Raw genomic sequence first — 14,155 nt, forward strand, 5'->3', positions numbered from 1 at the left:
CACCCGGGGGAGCCTGCGAGAGAGAGAGAGAGAATGCAGGGATCACGATGTATATTAATGCGGGCTTCTCCTACCCTTTAGAATGCGCCGGGGTGGACAGAACAGTCTTCTGCCAGAAATTAAGAAATCGCCCGCTTTTCCTAAAAGAATATTACTGCAGCTTATTCAATTATGTGTATTGACTGTAAAGAACCAGCCTACAAAACGGGCGCACATTATACATCTAAACATACTCTCTCTCTCATACATATATACACACACACACATCTATATATACACTATTTTATATAGCACCATCATATTCTGTAGCCCTGAACAATGGGTAGACCAGACATAAGTAGTATATAACAATTTAACATACAGAATCAACAGGTGTGCTCATACAAGCGTTACTATATCTATATCTATCCATACATTGTCTCCATGTATTTTGAGGTCCAGTTAATATTTAGTTATTGACTTTTGATCTGAATAATATTGTTTTAATCTTTAAACATCTTACATATACAAACACATTTGATCACCAAACATTGTCATAGAAATCCGTGTGGGGTGTGCCCGTGTCCGTGTATGTGTGTATGTGTGTGTATGTGTGTGTATGTGCGTGTGTATGTGCGTATATTATACATAAAAATTGCAATATCTCCTGAACGCGAACCTCGGTCATTACTGTATTTATTTTTATAATAAAAGCTAATATTAGCTTTCATGAATAATCAGACCCAATAGCTCGGAGACAAACAGTATTTTACGAGGTTGCTAAGCAACGCTCCCCGCATGACCCCGCATAAACCCGATGTAAAAATCACGCCTTTTAAGATCCGACATTATCCTAATCTCGTCAAGCCACATATACCCCGTCTATATGAATACCAGCCTCACATGGCAAAACTAATTTTACCACCTGTTTATCGATGGGCTTTATATTTATTCAATTTGAAGGCATTTTTGTTTTGACTTCATCCCCAGAGCCGTAATCCATAACATTCTGCCACTATTTGCTTTTACTTAACGGTGAGTAGTAGATAAGTGCAATAGCCTCCCAGCAGAAGTGTTAGAGGCTAATACAGCGAGGGAATTTAATCATGCATGGTATAGGCATATGGCTCCTGAATCTAAGACGTTGCCAACGACTGATTAAGGTTTAAGTCTTTACAGCAGGAAAAGTGGGCAGTCGAGATGGGAAGATTCTATGCCTCTAGTTTTGCCCCAGATCATAGGTTAAATAACCCTTTTACTCTTAAACCAGTGATGCCCAAATCAAATTCAGCTGTGACAGGGGCAGTTCCCCTGAAATTCCCTCACTGTATTATCTGCTACCGTTTCTGCTGGGAAGCAGTTCCAGTTATCTACTACCATCCCCACAATGTAAAATTTTTAAGAAAAGTAAGTTCAAAAAGGTGGAGCTTAGGTGAACGGCAATCAGACAAGGAGAAACGTCTTAAGTATCAGTGACAAGGGGGGGGGGAGTGGATTAGCAAGAAAAGGCATGAAAGATTTGGTATCGTCATAGCAACTCCCCTCTCGCAGCCCTTTTTAGCCCGGCTGTCATTACACGACTTTAATTAAAGTGCAGAACAGGGTGTTTTGTATTCCGGCCACTTTCCCTTTGGATTGAAAATGGTTAATCGGGACCCGTTCCCCTTTGATGAATAGAAAGGCATTTGGACTGAACGCGGGGATTTCCACGGCAAGAAGCGTGCAAGTTACTGACACGTAGCATGAAATCCCTTGCTGCTGCTGCTGCTGCCTACCCCACGAGCACCATCTTTATCTTCTAACGCAGATTAAATGATCAATGCCGCCTTTTCATTAGTAATTCGTAGCATACATATTGCCTCCTCTATACCCCGCCATTATTATTTAATCAACTAGGTCAGAGGCTTAGAAGGAAGCTTTACTCAGTGGGTGGTAGATAACAGCTTCCCAGCAGAGGTGGTAGTGGCTAAAACAGTGAAGGAATTTAATCACGCATATCATAGGCATATGGCTCCTGAATTTAAGACGAAGCCAGCGACTGCAGCAAGAATAGATGAGCGGAAAGGCTGGCGTTGTAGCAGGGGCAGCCCTTTAACTGGGTAAAATAATAGGAAGATGGCGGGTGGAATCGCTTGTCATGTGCATGGATGTCCTAGTGCGTGGCATTGCCAAGTATCTGCACCAAAATCCACTCCATTCTCATCCACCACACCTACAAGGGCTGCCTGAACCAATCAACAACAGTCAGCAACTTCACAACAGGGAGAGATAACAGGGAAGAAATACCGCGCAGGTGCCGAGTTAGGTTGGCTGCTCCGTGGTGTATACACCGAGTGGATTCCTCAGACATACAAATTACTTCTTGAAATCGTTAAATAAAATTATACGCTATTATATTATTTAGCATACTGGACTGCAAAACAGATGGTTTGGGAAACGGGTTGACTTTAGGTTCATATACGGCAGTATTTATTACCCTATACATCCCTCATTCACACAGCCACATCTGTCTCGGCTTGAGAAGGTCTATAGGGTTTGCCCAGATTATGCCCCCCGGGGCAGATTCCCAGTTCTCCCGGTTACACTATGCAGGTGGGTGCCTAGCCAATCGGTGTGCCCCGGCTCCAAGACCCATTACAAGGAGATCTTTAACCTTCAAATGCCTGTGTTCAGCTGGCGCAGCCTCCATAGCATATACATTATCCTGCCCTGGAACGTGACGTCCTATCAGCACCGGAGGTAGGTCATTTGGGGGCTGCTGGGAGCGCTGCCCAGGGTATATATAGAAACATATACAGTTTACCTGCTTTTACCCAACTCACTGTTTGATGTGCAAATACAATATACATTGACAAATACAATATTTACATTCTAAACTACGTCATCCCCTGGGCATTATATTATATATACATATATACATGTATACACACATACTCCATTATATTCCGTCCTAATGAAATGTACTAAGGAAAAAAAAAATAGAAAAAAAGAGATAGGATTATTTAAGTTTATATGGGTGAGCTCCATAGATCACAGAGGTCTCTTCTTTACACTAGTTGCAGGAATCTGTATGTGAAATAAAGTTAATTTGCAAATCCCCTGGGATTTTGTTTTTTACCCCCTTATCCTCCTCCGGAGTTGGTAATTTCTCTCTCGCATATATTAGCGGTTTGCCTTTTATCCCGGCAGAAGCAGATGGATCAATATGCTAGAGAGGTAAGAGTGGGATTAGCTGCACGCCATTAGGGTCTATGATACAGCAGTGTATTGAGGGCAGTAGGACACCCAGGCTGTTGTGTGTGTGTGTGTGGGGGGGGCAGATCCAACAAGCCCGCCGCCCTTTTAATCTATGCTGTGTACATGCGTTTTACCAACCCCCCTCTTCTTGTTCAATGGAAGTAGCATGTCAGACAGAAGAAACTGCAGGAGGTACAAGATGAGACTCCATAAACTGCTTAAAAACTACTGTGATCTCCAGTTTCTACACTGAAGCCCACCATATGTGCATACCGCAGGAGCATCTCATCTCCATGGTCGTTTCTCTCCGTTAACTGTCTGCCCCTATTGTTGGCTGATTGTTAATTGGTTAAGGAACCAATGGTAGAGTTGGGAGACCAAAAATTGCCCATCTTCATTGGGGGGCTGCCCAATGTACTCACCATGAACGTGTCTGATCATTGCTTTTGCAGGAGTTACTATAGAAAAGGGCAAATCCTGCTAATTTCCTTTTTAATTTTTCATGTGGATTAGGAGAACGGAGAGAACTTCAAGACATTAGATTATAAAATGTTACTCTGATCCACAAATTAGCACAAGCTTTAATTAATTAAGCTACGGTGAAAGCCTTCTGTGGCCCATAGCAGGGACCTCTTAATAGGTCAATTTATAGCATGGCATTTGACCACATAAGCGTCTTAAACATCAAGTTTTATATGTCTTATCATTTTTTAATAATTATTTTCAATACATACTTAAACTTAGAATAATAAAACTTGGTAAAATCACAAAAAGCTGATGTTGCATATTATATGTGAAATGTGATTTTGATTCTGGAGAAGCACAGAGGCTGAAGCGCATTACAACAACAAAAAAAGGCAAAATCGATAAGGCACTGAAAATCAAAACATGAGTTGGGGCCGTATCTGACCTGAAACTTTAGTGTACATGTTGTCTCTACACAGTGTTCCAGGGGCCAAGGTCGAAACACGCATGTCACCGGCCCCCTGGACACCAAGGCCTTTCCGTGACTCATAACGCAAACAATATGTGTTGCCAGCGCCGAGTGACAGACTCTAGAGACGCCCGTCCAAAGGCAGAGATCACGTACTTTAAGGGAAAGTGTAACAAAACATTCAGCTTTGGAAAATGTATTTTTAGAAGTAACTGACCAGTTTAAGAGAAGATCACTTAAAAAAAAAAGTTCTAGAACACAACAGGGAGAGAACACAAGCTCAACAGGCTATATTTATCAAGGAACATTTGGACTAATCTTAAAACAAAAACAGCGTTTTGTCATAAAAAGTCTTTACAATGTTACAGCTTCAATGCCACCCCCAGTAGACTTATGGAAGGATAAGCTTTCAAAAGATCATCTCACTGATAAATCACATTCTGTTCTACTTACCAAACTTCATAGTCCTCTTTGGACACAACAAAGAGGTGGAGTTCCATTGAGAGGAGCTGGTCCCGAAAAAGCAAACATGACTTCTTGCATTTATCTGACCGCACGTAAGCCTGAAGTTTCACCCGTATAACCTTCAAGCTTGAGGAGATGTCCTCATCCAGGAGTATGGACAGCTGTGACACTTACCACGCTGTGACCTTCGCTCAGGTCCTTCATTTTCCAAAATCCGGATACTCAATGCAGGACATGGAGTCCAAACGTGACTCTCAAAAGTTCAGCTCATTCTGTTATTTGTAGATGCTTTCCCCCAAAAAACCTGGTCCATATTCATCATGCAAACCCACCTGGCTTTCCAGTCTACATTTCGTCACACGTGAAACAATTGGTTTCATGTAACCAGATATTTATAATATCGGGAGCTTTAATATTTTAATGGCCATGTGCAATTGACAAAAAATAAAGGACATCCCGAATGCTTCCTGTGTTTGTATGTTCTTGTTAACCCAGTAAGAAATATAGAATCCTTTCAACTTAGTGTCTTGCACAAAAGTGTCACATTCCAGAAACTACAGTCATGATGATTTTCCCCCGCTGTGTATCGAACAAGACAACTGTAAAAAAGTAATTGTGGGAGAACCGCTAAACACCAATGCATACATTACACTTCTCGTGAATTGTCTAGAGTGATACCCACCTTCCGTTGACATCTTGGTAAGAGGAGGTTCCTTCAGTGAATCCATTTTCTTTTTTAACCAAACCAATAATTGTTGGGAATAAAATAAAATACCACCATGTATGAGCAAAAACCTAAACTATTGCTAGCACACAATAGTATGCTTAATCGGTAATAGTCATCAACAGCAGTCAGCCCTATGGGAGAAAATCCTACCCAAGTTTAAAAAAATGTCACTTTCACAATTACTACATTTTGAAGTCATCAAATATCCGTACATAACGCAGATTACCGATTTAAAAAGTAAAAAAAAATTGTGTATATCAGAAACTAACCTTATGTGTATTCCAGTGGAGCAGCTCGTTCCTTCTTCCCTTTTCTTTTTCTCAGAATATGTCCGATTATTGCTCACCTTTTGTTAAATCAGATCATTATAACTTTTATTATTAAATTACATTTTATTTATAGAGCTCCAGAAGATTATGTGGCACGATTAGAATAGAGAGAAAATATTAAAATTGACATCATTACTTGACACAGGTTAAAAAGGAGAAGGCGGCTCTGTTCTTATAAGCTTAGAGCTTTGTGCACAAAATAAACTTATATAATGGTGTTTAAAGGTTTATATAAATTATATATATATAAATCTATTAGAAACCCATCTTATATGCGTAAGATAAGATTTTCCATTTTACCTCCTTGTTCTCAGTAAGAAGTTAATTAATAATTCTTCATTTTCATTGAGTTCTAATTGTTTATTTGCCATTGTTTTCTGAATGTTGGCGGCAGCCTTTTAAAGGCAGGGGAAAAAAATAACATGATTATTTTAGTTTGGCCATTTTTGCTTTCAGTTTCCCTTAGACATTGAACCAAATCTCCAGTATTGATGATAAAACATATAGACAGTTATAGGCAGTTGATTCCATCTTGCTGGGTACGACGGTCCCGTACTTTTAAATCAAACACCTCTGAAGAAATTACACTGCTTGAAAATCAAAACATGCCAGCTAAAATATATGTTAAGAATATGTAAAGCTCCTCGTTAAAGTGTTTCTAGTAATTGGAGGAAGGCACAGACTAATTCGTTTAAGAGGAGATGGACATCTTAAAAGTTCAAGAGAAGATGGTGTAGAACCACAGAAGCTTTTGGATCTCGGACATCTCTATCAGGTCTCACAAGCTTGTGACTCTACAATGTTTTTTTCTGTTGGCCCAATAAAAGGTTCCACCTTCCACTAAAGACCGTGAAGCATTGACCTAGATATCAAGGAAGGTCCAGCCACCATTTCTGTTAAGTTCTTCCACACTCTATAGTGTTTAACTGTGTGTGTTGTCTGTGCTTGTGCATATCTCAGAGAACACAAGGTAACATGAGATGGCATTTCAACAACATTCTACTAGTTAAAAGTGTGCATGCTTCAACCTAACAAATGTCTAAAATATGTGAACATTTTAGACAGTGCCAAAATAAACCATCACTTTTCTGGAGACAGAGTATTATGTTCGTCTCTGGCACTGAACATCCTTGAAACATCTGAAATATTTCTTCTGAGCCAGCACGTGACGTGCCCCGGTGACACGGGGTAATCTGATGAGACGACGGGTGATAGAACGCGACCGACACAACCTCTGGATCAGAAGGAACGTATCGGAAAGGTGGAACCTGGTGGACTTCAAGGTTAAGGAGATACGTTTTCATAGAATAAGACAATTAAGGTTTAACATGAAATTAAGATTTATTCACAATTGGTTTTAGACACCAAAGAAAAAGATACCAGTACATTTGGGTTTATCTAAACTCCACTGCCAATCAACCCAGCAAGTTGCAAAGTTAGTAGTGATTATAGAAAATTGACATTATTTGATTCTGGCCCCACAGACCTTGAATATCGATACGTGTGAAATTACCATTAAAATGTGTCGCTGACATCACAACGATGAAACTGGCCGTGGATGCTCAGGTGTAAACATGTTTTCCATTAGGGTTTCTGGTTGGGCAAAGAGCCCCTTTTTAGTTCTCTTCCGACCTGGGGTTCCATTGATATTCAACCCAACGGCACAAGGTGAGCCAAAGAGTTTAGCCTCCGAGACTGGTAGTGTAGACCCCAAAAGCGGTAGTCTGAATATGATCAGCCTGTTAAATGTATTCTTTTTTGGAACCTTCAGAATTTGAGTATTCTTTTATGACAAATCCAAGAGTTTTTTTTAATGAGCCTGGATGATGCGTTTGTGTTGATACATCACCCAACCAGAAAATTCACAACTCAAAATTTGCTGCAGAAAGGATCAAATATGAACACACGGCACCACCAGGTCACCCGGCAAAGTAAAACTGGTGGAACGTAATACCATTAATAGCGCTGGCTACCAACACGTATATTTACCCCCCACAAAAAATATATACCCAGGTATTGCGTATAAAAAAACCCAAACACTTTATTTGAACATAACAGCTTTAATAACATCATAACACAATAATGTTATTACACATAATACAACCCTATCCTGGATAATCTGATATTGGGCAGTGTTTTGTTAATGGTTAAACGCACAACAAGAATAAGGTGGTGCAGAACACAATGAAATAAATGCGAGATTTATTTTGCTTCTATTGTATCACAGGTAAATGATTTCTAGAGGCAATAACTACCCAAAGATTACCAAGGAAGTGAAGTAAGCTGCAAAAGGATAATAAAAAAAACAAATTATGACGGCACCCTTTTACTATGGTAAGAGCCTTATTTGTTCTCGGCATTTATTACGCACGCCTTCCTTACGCAGGTGAATCATAATATTGTGGCCTCCTTTCCCTGGCTTTCTCCGCTCTTCTTTTTCGTCCAACCTTAAGACCACAAAGTGTTGTGCCAGAACCCGGAGCAGGGTAGCAGCTCCCAGTCCACTTTAGACGTCATTCAAATAGTCCTGGAAATATAGGGTCCAAAACCCCGTAAGTTCCATAGAATCTCCCGTCCAAGAGCACTATGGGAGATGTAGTCCTGCAGCAGCCGGAGGGCCGCAGGTTGGACGCCCCTGCCATAGAGCGACTCCATGGAGGGAGACATGCTGTGCTCTATGGTAATTTGTTAATGTACACTACCGTTCAAAAGATACTAAGTGACCGCAAACGTTTAAAAAGTGTGCTTCCCAGTTTATAGAAAATGCTTCCTTTGGGGGGAAAAAGTAGTTATGCAGAATTTAACTTTAGGAATGACAGATCTTCTCCTTGGGACTACAGAGGGTCTTACGTTTTACCCCCTGATGCCCCTCTTTTCTAGGAGCTCAGAATGTTTTTATTGGTTATGAGGGCATCACTGGGTTCTACATCTAAAAGATCACAATAATGTAAATAGAGAGAGCGGAAAATGTGTTTAACCGCGTAAATAAAAATATTCTTCTTAATGTCATATTCCATTGTATTATAATACTTATTAATAGGTGAATTAGTCACATAAGCCTTTTTATGTGCCTCCAGCCACATTGTAATTACAACTCAAACTGTGGTTGGCTATATACTGGTGTTTATTCACTAAATAGAGAGTTTGTTTGCAATTCACAGACTTCTCTATGTATGAAGGACCAAATCTTGATTTACCGAGACGATTCTCCAGAAATCTCCCCACATTTACCCAGACGCGCTCAGCCCTTCATAAGGCTCTCACCAAAGACGCCCCTTTAAGAAGTTTGAGTTTAAATCCTTCAAACCCATCTAAAAAAAAACAACTCACGTTTTAGTAAATAAACCTCGTTCTCGCTAAGTGAGAACAGGAACCGGGCTGGGAAGTTGTCCATGTCCATACAGACCACAGGCTCTACCACTGCAAAGCAAACGTTAAATAACTCTGATTCAGTTTACTTTTCTCATTCCTCTCATTTACTTAATACAAAAGTTGGTTCATTTATTTCTAAAATAGATAAACACTGAGTCATGGGCTTAAACAGAATCATGCCTACCAAAGTGAAGTGGATTATTTCCAAATGTGGATCATTAATCAATGCTATCCATACAACAGCCGCCTAAGTCCTAAGGGACTTCAGGTTAATGGTAAGGTGGCTCACCTCCCACCCACCCCCGATTTCTGGGACGCAGGTAATCCAGGTATCAGAAGGTTAGAGGGTTAAGGTCACAATTTAAGGAGCCATAAATCTGCTAAAGTATATCAAGGGTTTAAAAGAAGATAGTAAAAAGGTCAACATGTCCCATTCCCAACCAAAGAAAAAAAAATCAAGGACAATACGATTTGTTTGCACACTTAAAGAAAGCTCCTTAGCTGTTTCTGTTGGTGAACGGATTGCACTTACCGGCAGACTAGATGAGCTGATGGGGTTCTTATCTGCCGTCTAGTTCTAAGCTTCCATGTTTAAATGCACTGGAGACTCATGGATGCCTTTCCCAGCAAGGGCTTCCATTGCAAACTAACTTAATAGTCTTCAAAACAAGGGCTTTCTAAAGAGCCCACGTGAAATACTGCATTGTGTAATGAACTCAAATTCAAGACAGATATATATTTTATATATATATATATCTATAGATATATATATATAGATATATATAGTATATGGGCCATTACATCAACAAGGCCATTTATGACATTGTATTATAAATACACAGACATTAATTTGTAGTTGAACCCCCCCCTTTTGCAGATATAACAGCTGTCACAAAGTTGGAAACAGAGCGTTGTATGCCCCCCCCCTTCAGTATACCACAGCATTTTGGTCTTCTTGTTCAACATCAGTGCTTGACCTCACAAATGCTCTACTGGATGGATGGGGAAAAGGTCTCCCCCAATACTTTTGTCCAAATAGTATATATTGTATTGCGTTAAAGAATAATTTCTACCAATTAATTTGGTAAACACTTATGGATAATGGAACCTGACGACAAACTTTACAATAAATACCCAACTGAGGTTCTTTAAACATAACCAAAAGTCATCTGAATATGCCGCTTCCTAAAAGTCCCCTCTACTGTGGGTTTCTCTTGGCTGACAGTAAGGGATTAACCATAACAGAACATAATAGATTGTGTTTTCTACTAACTTTATTTAGTATTTTAATGAAAGAACATGTAAACTTTGCTTACAGATATCATGATATCTAAAAATCTCTGTGATTGAATAAAAATAGTGAGGCCACCTTCTTTGGATAACTTTCAAAGAGGCAATTTGTGTAAAGCAACTGCATAGCAGGGCTGGCAGTGGAAAAATAAATAGTTACGATACACTGGGCTTGAGAGTTATTCATTAAAGCAGGACTTTTCACAATAGTGGTTTCCACCCACTGAACTATTATAACGGGCCAACTCTGTTTAGGTTGTCCTGCTTGAAGCCACAGTGACTTTAGTATGCATTATACAGGGCAAGCACAGTGCAGCTGGCTGCGTAAGCCCTTCATGATGCATGGTGGAGTTGGAGAATTGACCATAAGTCTTGTTGAAACTTCTATTTGGGGCGAATAAACCCTATCCATTTAGAACAGTGGCCTAGTACAAGAATTCCCAAATTGTGCCAGATTATTCAAAGCCACAACAACAATGGAAATACCGGGAATGTGAGCTCCGTTTGATATAAGAGGTGCGTTTCTGCAGATTAAAAAGGTCAAAAGTTCAGACTTCCAAACTTTAACTTAAGGCATTCTAGAATGAATGCTCAGATTGCTCTCCACGCACTTTCAAACTATATATATATATTTTTTTTCTTTTCACATGAACATACGCACACATACCGTATAGCCAATTCTAATTAATCACCTACCATTTTCCACATACATATTCACAATGAAGGCTCAGCTAGAGCGTACAGAATAGTTAACGACTGGGTTTGTTGACTTGGCGGGGTCGATCCAAGTTCTCCTTCGCTTTTCTCACAAAGCTCTTTATGCTTGTGGATTCCAGCTGCTTTATGCGGTCCTGTTTACACGTCAGACAGACCCCACCGCCAGGTCAACAGATGTAAAAGTATTGTATCCTAGTCGTTAAAATCATATCACCGTCCGGACATTTCCAACCCCAACCTTCTTCCGAAGAACGTCCACCAGTCGCTCCAGCCTGTAAAACACAAGGTTTGAAAAGACTATAAACACAGACAGTCCAAAGATGCGATAACGTGAAAAAGACAAAACTGAACAGAATAAATAACGTTGGTGCCAATGAATGCGTTGATGGATTGTTCTACCACAACTTCAAGCATTAAGAGAAAACGGTCTTCTTCACATAAAAGCCAGAGCAGATTCTTCTTAAAGTAGTACTCGGCCGCCAAATTTTCGGGCCATCATTTCCTTTTTTCTGGAAGACACCAGGACAGACATTGCTGCCGGGTCGCCTCTAAAGGTCCTCATGAGTGGTCACCGGGGCATGACCCTACCGAAAAATACAGTTCTTTACACAGTTTGTGCTTTTTTGTCAATAAGTGTAATTGTAGAAGAAGCAGAATATCGATTTCTCAACATTTTAAAAAATATTTAAATTCAACCATAGCCAGCTGCCACCAAAAGAAGACAAAAAAAGGAGAAGAAATTTCAAAAAGCGGATAATCACCCAGTGAATGGCGGATTCCATGGCACAGGAGGCGTATTCAAATATATCTATCTGGTCTACGTCATTTAGTGTTCTGCTTAATAAAGGAAGGACTACAAAAAGCTGTTGTGATAACTATTAATCACACTTCTAGATGAAAATCATACTTATCTTGCCCTACCTCCAGGCTGTCATATTATCTCTGCACATGCGTGACCTGCTACACGGATCATGCACTCACAGGGAGGATCTCTACGGGCGCAGAACTGATATATATATTCTTCATCAGCCCATTTGGTGGGTCATTGCATCCAATGTATAACTATGAAGGAACTTCACATCTTTATTATTTAAAGTAAAAAAAATAAAGAAAACTAATTAAAAAATAAGACAGATGCAAACAATAAACAGGAACAGCGAACATATTCCCCACAACATTTCCTCAGAATTTAGCCGGCGGCTCTTAACGGACGGATCTCACACACAGGTCCTCCAAATTCTCCACTTCAGTACATTTATTCCTTACAGGTGAAACGAAAGATATCTGAAGGTAGAACAGTTCCTATGCAAATTCAGCCCTTGTGTTTCCTCTTGGCAAGATGGGTGGGAGAACATATAATCTGGGGCTTATCTATAACTCAGGATACATTATACATGGGGACAGTACTACTTCAGGGCTTCAGTCACTTTCCTAGCCAACAGAGCTTGTATGCCATCAAGGAACGGCATCCATACTCGCAGCAAGACACGTTCGTTTTAGCAGATTAAACATATATCTGGTCTATGCTTGCATGTATTAAGCTTTAGTGTTTGTGTAAATGAATGGTGTTGGAGTGTGCGTGAGCTTGTGTGTGTTAGTGTTTGGTGCTAGAGCGTGTGTGTACGTGTACGAGTGTATGTTATGTTTTAAAGCTTGTGGGTGTTGGTGTATGTGCCAGAACTGCTCAGCACAGATACCCTGTTGTCCCATTTGCCTCTTTCCCTCATCCCCATGCTATTTATTCTGTGCAGTAAGCGCTCCTATTGATGCCAATGGGAGCTTTTTTCTGCAGAGGAGGGGGCAGCTGCAGCTCTGTAGCTGAAGTTTCTCCCATGGTTTTAAACAAATGCATATTTAAATACTCACATAGTACTGTAATACGCATTGTTTAGGGGACTGTCAGGGGCATTGTCCCTTTAACACATGTGGCTCAGCGGGGCTGTGTTTTACAGTAACTTAACCCGTGCTTCATTTCAGTCTGCGGCGCTATTAGTTACCAAACGTCTATCTAATTTCCATAGAAATGAAACGGCAGCAGCCTCTAGCAGTAACAGTTTACACAAATGTGCAGATGACATGCAAATCAGGTTACATCACTGGCCGCAAGTGACGATCAGTTAGCTCTGGGGAGAATTAGATTCGCCCGAGAGCAAGAATGAAAATAACTTGATATTACTTATTATTAAGTGTAGATCTGTCAACAGACGTGGTCCTTTGCGTGCCAGGGGTCTGCGCTGAACTGTTAAAGGGACACATTTTATTACCTTGTTATTTATAAAAACAGACTTAATGCTTAATACTTTTTAGATCTCTATATAAGTCTGTTGGCAATTTTTTTCAATGCTCTTTTCTTTACTTATAGATAAGATTACTTTATCACCTTCTTACAGAAATCTAATTATAGGTTATGTTAATGCATGTATGAGTATATATATATATTATAACTAGAAGTGTAATTCCTAGTACTGTTTCATGTTAAAACACTTCCCATAAGTCTTAAATATGAATAACGCACAATTTTACATCATTTTTCAGATTTTGTTTGCCATGGGTCACAAAGGCAGTTTCTATAGAATCAGGATTAAAAAACGTTCTGTATTGTATAAACTTCCAAAGGAAAGAATAAGATATAGATCGGCAAAGGTTTATTTTCTTAGCACGCTGCAGAGCCCAATCAAACATATCATGAGTCGCGCTAAATGCATTAGGGAGAACTTTATATATGCCCTTTCATATAAAGGAATCAAATAGTATCGATGGTAAACACTGGCACAAAAAGATATAACAGCCGTTCTATATTTATTTAAACACATTGTATCTTGATATCCAAGAAGATATGGTCTAATACTATACAGCCTTTTAAATGATGTACGCTGTGTGGGTAATAGGTCCACTTTATGGTGACCGCACGTAACCTTGTAATGGGGCAGTGACAAATGCATCAGCTCAGCAGAAGAAGTCCAAACTCCCTTAATAAATAATAAAGTCAGTATCTCCAATAGTGGTCCCTGGTTGGTTTTAATATGACTCTTATTAAATCTTCTTAAGAAGACTCGTTATAAGACTGTGTGACTGTTTACACACCAAAGATGCCTGCAGGCGGTG

The 14,155-nt window shown here is 39.8% G+C and overlaps 1 protein-coding gene across 1 annotated transcript in view; it reads right to left on the reverse strand.

Moving 5' to 3' along the window:
* Positions 1 to 10,670: 10,670 nt before the first annotated feature.
* Positions 10,671 to 14,155, reverse strand: part of MIPOL1 (mirror-image polydactyly 1) — a 102,253-nt gene continuing 98,768 nt past the window's right edge. The window contains exon 12 of the mRNA XM_053474348.1: positions 10,671 to 11,322. Within this exon, the coding sequence (XP_053330323.1) occupies positions 11,256 to 11,322 (67 nt within the window). The 3' untranslated portion in view covers positions 10,671 to 11,255. The remainder of the gene's footprint in view (positions 11,323 to 14,155) is intronic.

The sequence above is a fragment of the Spea bombifrons genome, chromosome 9 (genome assembly GCF_027358695.1).
Source record: "Spea bombifrons isolate aSpeBom1 chromosome 9, aSpeBom1.2.pri, whole genome shotgun sequence".
NCBI lineage: Eukaryota > Metazoa > Chordata > Amphibia > Anura > Pelobatidae > Spea > Spea bombifrons.